At 42.5% G+C, this 12,013-nt stretch overlaps 1 protein-coding gene across 1 annotated transcript; it reads right to left on the bottom strand.

The window, feature by feature from the left end:
• Nucleotides 1–981: 981 nt before the first annotated feature.
• On the bottom strand, nucleotides 982–5,905 carry LOC307038839 (uncharacterized protein; the record flags this gene model as incomplete). The annotated part of the gene is made up of 9 exons (XM_079680515.1): nucleotides 5,422–5,905; nucleotides 5,105–5,204; nucleotides 4,514–4,901; nucleotides 4,165–4,236; nucleotides 2,152–2,354; nucleotides 1,858–2,036; nucleotides 1,655–1,748; nucleotides 1,174–1,521; nucleotides 982–1,098 (listed from the first exon to the last, which is right to left on the bottom strand). Exons 5-9 carry the CDS (start codon nucleotides 2,227–2,229, stop codon nucleotides 982–984), a joined length of 816 nt encoding a protein of 271 aa, XP_079536641.1. The 5' UTR covers nucleotides 2,230–2,354; nucleotides 4,165–4,236; nucleotides 4,514–4,901; nucleotides 5,105–5,204; nucleotides 5,422–5,905.
• Between the last annotated feature and the right edge of the window lie 6,108 nt (nucleotides 5,906–12,013).

The raw sequence follows: 12,013 nt of genomic DNA, 5'->3' as shown, positions 1-12,013 counted from the left end.
GGATTGGCTTATCTAAATCCAGTTGAGTAGCACTTGAAATGTTTTAGCTCTATGAAACCTGATGTACTTATATGATTCTGTTTTCTTCAAGTTTGTATTTTGTCGGTCGAACGCACTTATTGTAAGTCGCTTTGGATAAAAGCGTCAGCTAAATGCAATGTAATGTAAAGTAGCAGATGAATGTTATAAAATTGTTTCAGCAGTTCAGGTGTTTAACAGTCTTATTGCCTGTGGGATGAAGCTGTCTCTGAATCGAGTTGTTCTTGTCCGGATGCTGCGGTAACGCCTGCCAGACGGCAGCAGACAGAACAGTTTGTGGCTGGGGTGATGGGGGTCTTTTATAATCCTGAGGGCTTTCTACCTAAGCCGCTGGGAGTAAAGGTCCTCCATGGATGGCAGCTCCGTCCTGGCGATGCGCTGTGCAGTTTTCACCACCCTCTGTAAAGCCTTACGGCCCGTCTACACTACAGGCATCGAAAAATGCTTTCAACGCTTCGCCCATTCACTTGAATGGGGTGACGTAGAAGATTTTTACTCTTCGCCAAACTGCATTGTGGGGAGCAAGGCATGGCTTTGCAAGCATCAATCAGCATCAAAAGTTGAACAATGTTCAACTTTTGAGGCTCGATGATTGGCATCAGCCAATCAAATCCCGTTTATGCAAATCCCGCCAGTGCAAGCGCTAGCCAATCAAACCGCGTGCAAGCTGGGAGAGCCAGACCGTAATTCATTTCCTCATATTCCAAACAAGATATTACACTAGAAAATCACCCGGTTCTTTACAACCATAACTATTTACCGGGATACAAACCGGAGGAACCAGGCATGTAGGTGGCAGAGACAGTGGGTGAAACTGGTAGGTTTTTCGCCTGTTTGGAGAGTTTATATCCAGTTTACTTCGTTTTAACATTGCTATTACTTTGTATGTCAGGGGCGGGAGATTCATGTGATTGGTTGTTTATTGATTACAATTACATTACATTACAATGTTGTATGTTTGGTTGTTACTGCAATCCTTGAGAGGAAGGCATTGCACTGTTCAACTTCCCCCCCAAGTGTTAAGCCAGCCCCATCCTGATAGGCCCCACTCCATTTCACCTGGTAAATAAATAAAGTAAAACATAAACAAAAAAAGCTGAAAAAAAGAGATTCTTTCACGTGATGCTTCCTCACCTTGCATTTGAAATCATGGGCTTTGGCATGAAATACCGAGAGGAAGGGCCTCATCTGGAGAAGGTGCTGGAGCTCTGGGCAGCTCTTTGTAACTTTTTGAAGGTAGGGCCAATATTTACATGTGACATCCATACAAAAAAAAGTTATATTCCTGCTGGCCAGCTTTTCTTGCAAGTACAAGGGATAGGCAAAGATTTCTCCCCTGTACATATTCAGTGCAGAGAGCAGCACTCCATGGCGACACACCGCAAGCTCCAGGCCCTCCTCGTCTACCTTGCTGGTGGATCTTTTGGAGGTCTCTCTGGCTGCTGACCACTCCCCCCCTCCACAAACGCCTCTTCCAGGAACCTAACATATGGATAATGGTTGATGAAATTGATCGAAAGACTAACCTAAACCAACTCTTCAGTAGAGGTTTATAGTGTACATAGTTAGTTATTCATATTTTTGTTAATATAATAATTGTACTCTTTAATTTTACACGTTTGGTCGTGCTGTGAATGTAGTCCACAAATCTTGCTACATCTTCATCCTTGGATATGAAGACTCCTTCAAAGATGGCCTGTTCCTCAGATCTAAATACAAAAAGGTTAGAGTATCTTAGAGTATAAGATGAATTGGGGCACTTAAAGAGTAACGTGTACTTGTTAATAAAAACAATACAAATATACAAATGTTTTGTACCTAGCTGAATTCTTGAACCGGTAATGCTTGCGGTTTCCATCCACTGAAACTGCAAGCATATCCGGGCTGCAGGCAGGACAGATGAAGCGCTCCTCCTTAACGATGTTGTCCAACTCAAACCGCACAGCTTCCCACTCAAAAAAACTTTTATGAAAGCTGTCTGCTGAGATCTTTCCAGCCTATTTCAAAACAAATAAGTCAGCAGCGAATAATCATTACCAGTAGCACACAGCTTTTAAATCCACAAAACAAACGGATGAACAATACTGTGGGATAAATCATTTGAATACTCACACGGCCAAAGCGCAAAGTTCTCTGATCAAGCATTCTTAAAAATGCTTGACAGGACAGTCCTGGCGCTGCCATCTTCATTTCTTCAAATTAATGAAAGACATCCGTGTCATACATTGTGGCAAATTGCAGTATAGCAGGCCAGTATCCACTCCGGATGAGATTGTCCACTCCAGCAGCCCAAGTGGCATGACATGCGTCCAGTGCTTGAATTGGAATAAAAAAGGTGCCAGTACTCTAAATCAGCAACAAGTATTTCGCACAAAGTCATAGTATATCCTATAATGCTGGTGGGTTTGTCTCTTTACTGTATATTTTAGAAAGGCTCACTGTACTTAAACAAAATGACTCAGGGTGCATCTGAGATTAGAGGGGGTGCAGTGGTAAAGTGCTATTTTTATAAGTGGGGAGTGGACCTGACACCCTCTAGTCTAGGGGGGTCCGGGGGCATGCTCCCCCGGGAACATTTTTTAAAAAATATTGAAGTTAGATGCATCAGTCTGGTGCAATTTGAGAGCAAAATGAAGAGATATATGGATACCTCTCAACATCCATAATGAAACAACTGTAAACAGATTTACTTTTTCTTTATGGATATAAAAGAAAGTAAAGCTTGACTCCTACTGGCTGGTTAAATGACTCCTCGTCCCTGAGGCCACTACCAGTTTTTTGTGCCATTTTGCTGGATTTATTTGTCAATAGCGTTGCTGCACAAAGTGATAGCCCTCTAGTTTAAATCTACTACCCAAAAAGAAACATATGGAGATGGGTTACTATTTAAAAAAAATTGCAAATCTATTTGGGAACAGTGGGGCCGGGCCTCAAATCCTATAGGGGGGTCCGGGGGCATGCTCCCCCGGTAAGATTTTTTTTTAAATGTTGGACTTAAATGCATCAATCTGGTGCATTTTGAGGGGGAAATAAAGAGACTACACCCATATGAAACAAAAATGTATACATTTAAATAATCATAAAAACATAAGTACATGGCCATAACCAATAACATACAATATCCAATATGAAAAAACATTGAAACTTGTTTATTTATTTGTTTTTGGTTCATTTATAGTTGTGAGTGTGTCTGGGCTCCTGAATCGGCCTCTCCTGTCTCCCTCCTCTCCCCCCTGCTCCTCTTTGAGGCAACAGCAAAGACTAGTTTTAGCTCTCAACAAGTTTATCTTACCTTTTTTCACCTAGTTAACATTTTGTTTGTATTATTCATGCATATTTTACTAATCACTACCCGCTCAAATGGAAATATGTGTTTACATAAATGGTGACCGAACCGTTTGAGACCCACTGAGATAACTTAAACTAAGTTAACTATCTAAAGACTCAGAGAGTAATTTACCTCACCAGAGCTGTAGTTATCAGCCTCTCAGTCTGACAGCAAAGGACTCTCCCTCCACCTTGTTGTTGAAAAAGCTCCTTATATCCGTTAGCGCAGCTAGCTAGCACCAGATGCTAACAACAATACACGTAACCTGTGCGCGCGCTTTCTCGCTCGCTCGCGCCACACATACACCAACACACACCCTCCCGAGCTTGAATGACACACAGAGACCAATCGAGGGCATTAGTATGATCTGTATGAAAGTGGCAATGTCGGCAGGCCACGTCATGTAGACAGCCAGTCACCCTCTGTGAGGCAGAGTCAGACCCACATTTGCGCTGCGTTGCGTTTACAATATATACGTATATTGCCGGCGGATGAGTACCGGCATTTTACTGAGTACCGGCACCTTGCCGGTACTCAGTAAGAAGTGCCGGTACCACATGGGTAAAAATCAGAAGTGCCGGTACTGCGTACCGGTGAGTACCGGCCCAATTCAAGCACTGCATGCGTCACAACTTAACTCAGGCATGCTAAGATCATGTCTTCCTAGAAAAAACAAAACACATCCCCTCTAATTTAAAATGTAGACAAAAGTCATATGTAAATGTAAATATGTCACATACACATCTATTGAAACGAGACATCGTTTAAAAAAAAAGTAAAATTCTTTGCATTCTTACCATTAATTGTCACCACAGCAACAGTCTTTCCTGGGTTGACCCTCAACGAAACTGGCGAACAACTACAGATTTCTGCAGGCATTTCCACAGGCACAAGTCAAACAAAAAAAGATTGTTCAAGTGAAATGAGATCAAATGTATCGACTTCGAAAAATTGACACAGATGTATCAAATCACTCAAAGACATTTTAAGTACTGAGGAGATGCTCAGGAAGCTTACTGACATTGAGCTCAATGTACTATATAAATGCATAATAAAGAAATAAGAAACAAAAATGCATTGAATAAATTGTCAAATAAAAGAGCCGAGTCCAAAAATATGATTGTACATTCACTAACTAGGACTTACCACAACTGGAAAGGGTTTTATCCACAACAACAGTTGATGGAAGCAGTGGCTGGAAGAATCCCACTATCATGGCATCTCTGTTGTGTAGGACATGTCTGGTGTGCATGCCTACATCACATTCAGCGCAGAAGAAGGGGCTTGGTTGACAGTCACGGCACCGAACAGCAGCTGGGTTGCTCCCACACTGTTGGCAGATGCGGTTTGCCACATCTTCTTGTTCCACTGTGTTGTTCACCAGACGGGGCCTCTCTGTCTTCCACCGTTCTGAAAAGAGACTTTTTCTAGTTGCCCAATCCAAGGAAGCCTTGAAAGGAGCAGTTCGGGCTGATGCCTCCTGGTCATCCTCTGAGGTATCGCTCAATGAGTGCTGGAGATCTCGTAGAAAACACTGTTAAAAAAGATAGAATAATAAATCAATATTATTTTATAAAATATCAAGGTGTACTGAGTGGCTGTGGCTTTGAGAGGTGCAACAGCTTTGCTCATTATTATTATTATTACAAAATGAATATATTATGATTACAAACATTACATTTACATTTCCAATTCAGTATAAGATACAAATATATCAATATTCTGTTTAGGGCTTACGTAGACACAAAATACATATCAACCGTCTCTGGAGCAAAGGCCAACTCATGGCTAGTGTTAGGCGCATCCAAGGGAGGATCATTTCTCAGACTAGGACCAGCTGTGCCAAAAACAAATCAACAAGATTAAAATTAAATTGTCCCTGTTACCCATAACTGCACAATGCACAAGCAGTCATATCTTTGTTATCGTTGGTTTTAGTTTGATGCTGTATCCCCTAAACATCAAGGTATACATGTATTCCTTTATCTGATAAACTCACCGGTGACTAAATAATCTAGATTTCCTAAATATCTTCAATAATAAACAATACTGACCCTGATTTGACTGGTTCCTGCTTGATCTTGGCCTGGAATATATTATGTTTCCATCGATGTCTCTCCTTGTCCACCTTATGGTTGGTTCAGGTGTCTGGACTGGTGCTGCTACTTCCTCCTCCTGAAGCTCACAAATCAACTCATCAAGACTTTCCATCTCATCTTTGAATTCTTCCTCATCAAGAAAATCATCAAGATCCGTAAATGATTGATGCTCTGAATCACTCATGGTTAGAAAAACAAAAACACAGAAATGGACTAACAACAGAAAGATGACAGATAAGACAGATACACAGGTACACAGACAGATACACAGACAGCAACAGAGATAGGACAATTTCACAACAGCAAGGACAGGGAAACAATGGGACGTGGCTCTTAAAAGTGCCTTTGGATTGATGCTATAGCTTATAACGGTGTTTGGCTTTCACTTAGAACTCAGAAGAATCTGTTGAGAGAAGAAACAACAATTAGGAATTGAACACCTTACATTTTACAGTGGCGTTATCTTATCAAATAATTAACAACATCAACATAGCATGATTACAAAAAGACAGTTTGGAGCTAAAGGTCACCTAATATGTAAGGGGCTTGGCATTAGTGTCATAAACATGAAGGAATATTTCTGAACTTTTATGATTATTTAATTTTTTTTATTGTTGTGTCATTCATTTAAATCAACCCTAACCCCATTAAAAACACATAACTGACACATAATAACTACATTCCTAAACAATCACAAATATTATTTCATGCAATAACAGGTGTCAGTCGTTTGCCACCTCTTAAATAAAGTTAAACTTAGAAGCAACTTATGTGCTAGCGAATAGCTAGTAGCAGCTAGCTAGCATTCTGCACGTTTGATGCAGCAAGTTATACTTTTTTGAATGTCTTAAAATTATTTACAGGCAAAAAAACGACTACCCTACACTTGTAAATGTTCCGACAATGTCTTATTGGTCCGACATAAGGCTGTTTGTGCTGAATATTGAATGATTTTCTCGAGTTCAGGCACATGTTTACGGTGTTTCTTACCTGCTGGAAGGACCGCAAATGGGCTTTAACATCGTCGCGCATATATGACGTCACAAGTGTGTGTCGAACGCGCATAATTCAGTACCCAGCATGCATCATCTCAACTTCACATAAGAGAAAGAAATGCCTATAAACCTATTATTTTTGCCTAACTGTCGCCGAGAACTATCACAGAGTATGACAATTACAATTTTGTAATTTTGTATAAACTATATATAAAGAGCAATGACGTCTCGCACCATAGATGAGAGTAACAAATGCGTCACTTCCGGGCAAAAATAACGTCTCCGCCCACTTTTGGGGGAAAACAATGCTGTCAGTTGAACGGCGGTCAATACAAATTCTGAAGTTTTTGCCAATCCGATCAGAAATGTAAGAAAACCGGAGATTTTTAGATCTTCAAAGAGCCCGATTCCAATGGCCAGACAGGCAAACAATAGCATTAAGCCATTAGAAATCGACGATCGGGCTCGATATATGGTTAAATATAGCAGTAGGCTATTTATTTTCATAGATGAGAGTAACATCTACGTCACTTTACGGCCCCTCCCACTTTTGGGGGAAACAACGGCTGTCATTTCAATGGCGATCGAGCCTGAAGGGCCGGAAGCCACAGAGATCTTCTGTTACTGTCCTTTCTTCTTAGAGGAAGTACAGGAACACGTAACTCTGGATTTGTTTTAATGTTTGAGGTGCAATAAACGACACAGCAGCTTTTTGGCATGATACAACTATTATGTTCCGACTCACTCATGAGAGTAACAGCTGGAGAAATTACAGCCTCGCTATACTGATTTTAATTTAACCATATCAAGACCGTTTGTCGATTACCAATGATCGAATGTAATTGTTTGCCTGACTGGCCATCGTAATCGAGCTCTTTGAAGATCCAAAAATCCACGGTTTTCCCAAAAAATTGATCAGATGGGCAAAAACTTCAGAATTTGTATTGACCGCCATTCAAATGACAGCGTTGTTTTCCCCCAAAAGTGGGCGGGGCCGTAATTTTTGCCCGGAAATGACGTAGGTGTTACTCTCATCTATACGCTTCAGCTGAGAACGGGGAGCTGTTGTAGCGTCCATAGCAACCATGAATGTGTACACATTCATGAAGTAATCTTCGTCATAACTAGCAAACTAAACATCATGTACATCTATTGCACAAATAATCAGAAATAACAACTCATATTAATCGCATAAAATGACATCAAAACGCATTTTAATGGCGAAATGAACCTTAAAATAGGCATTTTCCACCGAGAATAACACGAAGGTCGGCCATTGTTGTTGATCACGTGGTCTATGAAGGTCTATGGGACGCCCTGCCCGTAGAAGCCTGACGGTCAAGGGGTCCGCTGTCCGCAATGAAGGTATATGGGACGCCCTGCCCGTAGAAGCCTGACGGTGAAGGGGTCCGCTGTCCGCAATGAAGGTCTATGGGATGACCTGCCCGTAGAAGCCTGACGGTCAAGGGGTACCCTGTCCTTCATAGGGTGACGGGGAGGGGCCCTGACCGTCCGTCAACATGTGACGGGTTGGGAGTGAGAACGTGTTACACACCTGTACCAGATAGCCTACTATACAATGCTAATGGAGGCGAGACGTACGTTATTCACACGCTTATCCACACGTACGTTATTCACACGCTTATCCACACGTACGTTATCCACACGTACGTTATCAACACGCTTATGCACACCTACGTTATCAACACGCATACCTAAGATAGCACTTTCTAAGCAACGCCACCGCCACGTGAGCGCGTACTATGAGCGCACCTATGATACGTCGCCGTGACGTCTGACGTCTGACAATGTCGTGACGCCGCCTGTATTGTACGTCAACCCATTCAAAATTGATGGAGGCGTTGGCGCACATTGACACGTTAGTTCTCCGCTCAGTCAGTTTAGTTCTCTATTCTTTGTCTCAAGTCACACTCCATAATGTGCAACTCAAGGCATATGCTCGAACGGGAGCTGCTTGGACGCTGCAATCATGTTGCGCGCACTATCCGTGCTGAGTGTGCTGACCTTTCGTACAATGTCCCACTGTCTGGCTACCTGCATAAAGTCAAGTGCTCGGCGCAGTTGTGGCGAAATGTCGCTGCTCTGTTTTCATTTAAACAGCTCCTTATATCCGTTAGCGCAGCTAGTTAGCACCAGATGCTAACAACAACAACAATACACATAAGGTCTCTCTCTCGCGCCACACATACACACACCCTCCCGGTCCTCCCAATAGCCAGTCGGTGCCTGCCGGTGAGCATGGAAGTGTGGTGTGCCACAAGCGGGCGGCAGGAGCGGGGCTGTCAGCATCAGCTTGTAGATGGTATTTTAAACCCGATGCGCTCTGAAACTACGTGGCGGCCGAGGAAAAAAAATACACATGCGTTAATCGCATTAAAATAATTAGTGGCGTTAAAAAAAAATTGCGTTAACGCGTTAACTTGACAGCCCTAATATATTGTTGTGGGAATGGAAAGATAAATGAAAGAAGGCGGATATAGCCATTGAACATACAGTATGTATGTTTATTATAACATTTGTCTGTGTGTCAAAATGAAAGACAGCCCACACACCTATCAATCATCAAACCTTGGGGTCTTAATTCATTACGTGTTGATTTCTATCAACGGGGGAGTACTTCAGGAAAGTCGACGGAAACGATGACGCAATGACGCAGCACCAGTTGTGTGAAAAGAGCCGGAGCTAAACCGAAGAACCGGTTCTGAACCTGAAAAGCTCTAGCACGGAGCTTGAACCGGAGTTGCGTTGGTGTGAATTAGGTAAGAGTGTAAACGTTGTGATCAGCTGTTTTAGTGCAGCTCTCCAGTGAAGCGGGGGAGTTTCCCTCCGCAGCCGGTTGGCGTAGTTTTGGCACAATTCCGTTGTACAGACCGACGTTAACGGCAGCCCTGTCTGTGCACACGGAGGCCGACTCTGTCGTCCAGTGATCTAACTGCCTTCTGGAAAAGCTTCACAAGTACGTCGGTACGCATATGCGCTTTGTGACACAAGTGACGGTACGCATTTCAGATTACGCGCATAACCTGCGTACCAGTTATGTGCACCCCTGTACTACAGCAAAAGTATTCTCCGTCTGGACTTCCTGCAACAACACCGCACCATTATCTTGATTCTGATTGGCCAGAAGACATTATCAAAGATGTTCGATTGAGAAGACGTGACAAAACGTGACAAAAGTTTTCAAAACCGTTTCTGGTCTTCGGTATTTCCAGACAAGTGGCAACTGAAATCAATCTTACTAAATGCTGTCTGTGCAATTCTCGGCGCGAGTTGGCGGACTTTATTTTGCTTACTTTAACATCATTTTTCATGGTGGGGCTAAGCCATTTCTTGGTATGGGTGTAGCCTACCCCAGCCATACCCTGGCGCGGCCACTGGTGGGATGTATGGGGCGGGTCATTCTGCAAATGCGTTACACGCGTTAAATATTTTAACGCAATTAATTCAAAAAATTAATTACCGCCGTTAACGCGATAATTTTTACAGCATTACTTAAAACCTTTAACAACTATATTTAGATGTGCACAAATATGTTCATTTATGTATAAATACATGTGTAGCAGTTAGACAAACATAATTAATAGATTATCTCATTAATACCTATTTTATATATAATTTTTTTTTTTACTAAACCACCGTTTTGTTGACAAAATGATTTGGGTTGAAAGTTATACTGTTGTGTCTCAAACGGATAGACTAGGTTATTAATTTGTTTGCCTAATAGTTGCTTAAAATGCTACAATAACATTTGCAATTCGCTTTTAATCTGCCATGTACGGTAATGTCTCTCAGCCACCGTAGTGTCGTGTCAGGTGGGCGTGTCGTGTAGTGTCGTGTACTTGCCTTGGCCGCAGCTAGACCATAATTAGGCGCATTCACACCGCAGTACTTTTCCCACAAAGGTTCATGAGAACTTATTTCATCAGAACTCTTTAGTTCTGATGAACTAAGTACAGATCGCGTTCACACCGGAATAAGTCCCTGGGGTGGATTAGGCAAATGAAGCCGCTGACGTCACTTCTTCTTCTTATGCTTTGGGTTTACTGGCAGGCCGCAAACAACTTCACGGCGTATACTGCCGCCCAAAATTCCCGGCCGGAAGTCCCCGGTTGTTGGGGACTGGCTTCAGTAGAAGCTGCTGGGATTCCCAGCAGCTTCTACTGAAGACTTCCGAGTAAATCGCAAGAACGCCGACACCTCCTCATCTCCCATGTTTTATTTTGTGTTGCCATAAGTTAGTCTCTCTGCGTTTCTGCGCTGGGCTAATGCTAATGCTAATAATGCTAATAAAATGGTGGCTTCACAACACTTGTTTTTTGTTTTACGGGGCGTGGTTTGCAATCCGCCCAGCCAATCAGAAATATAGCTCTTTTCTCACAAGAGAGCCGCATGAGAGTCCCTGCTCTCTAGCAGGGACGGAAAAGGGGGTAAAAAGGTTCTCATTAACTAATTTTAGTTCCGGCTCTTTTTGGTGTGAACGTGACATTTTGGAACTATATCGGAACTACAGTGGGGAAAGGACTCCGGTGTTAACGCGGATATTGGCAGCATCCCCCGCTGCTCCTTTGCAGTCTGTCATTGTTCTTAATCCCGCCCACATGTTCCGGGTGTTACAGCCTTTGAAGTCAGACTCCACCTTCTGTTTGTACTGTCTCTTTGCGCTGCTAATTGCTCTCCGGAGATCATATTCAGATTTCCTGTACTCCTCCAAATCTCCAGCTCTGTGCGCGATAGTGCACTAATGTTAACCCTCTGATGGAATTTACTACAAACCAAATTAACTGAGACACATTCAGAATGTTTAGAGCGGCTTTACAATTAAAAAAGCTTTATATTTCAAAACCTCACTTTTCAAAAATCACTTTATAGTCTAAAAGGCATATCCTATATTAAAAAAAAGAATGCGTCTTGTCATCCAGGATCTTGCATATATTCCGGCCAAACATCTCTCACCAAAAATCTTCTAAATGTCACCCAACAAGAAGACATACCCTCCATTACAAAGTGGACCATGATGGATGTGGCTGAGGTGGAATTGTTCTTAGGAAGGTTCATTTATAAAGAGAACTTAGCAGTGTCAGAAGCAGGACTCTGTTCATTCCTATATTCCCCATTGTGTTTTGACAGAAATACGACTGAACTGACTCGACTTTCAGCATCAGCCTCCATGGTGTTAGAACAGGATTTATTATTGGAACTGAAACACTCAGATAATCTGAAATGGTAAATGGACAGTACTTATATAGCGCTTTATCCACTCTTTAAGACCCCTCAAAGCGCTTTACATACTACATGTCATTCACCCATTCATACAGAGCAGTGTACCTTACTCGAGCACCTAACATTCACACACATTCACACACCGTTGGCCATGCCATCGGGAGCAACTCAGGGTTAAGTATCTTGCATCGACATGTTGACTGCATGGGCTGGGATCGAACCCACAACCTTCTGGTTGAAAGACGACCACACACCCTCACAGCCACAGTCGCCCTGTGAACAACACAGTAACTGAACTCTTCAGAAAGAAA

This window comes from Notothenia rossii (genome assembly GCF_949606895.1).
Source record: "Notothenia rossii genome assembly, chromosome: 5".
Classification (NCBI taxonomy): domain Eukaryota; kingdom Metazoa; phylum Chordata; class Actinopteri; order Perciformes; family Nototheniidae; genus Notothenia; species Notothenia rossii.
The sequence above is the reverse complement of the archived record's forward strand: the minus strand, read 5'-3'. Positions and strand labels throughout refer to the sequence as shown.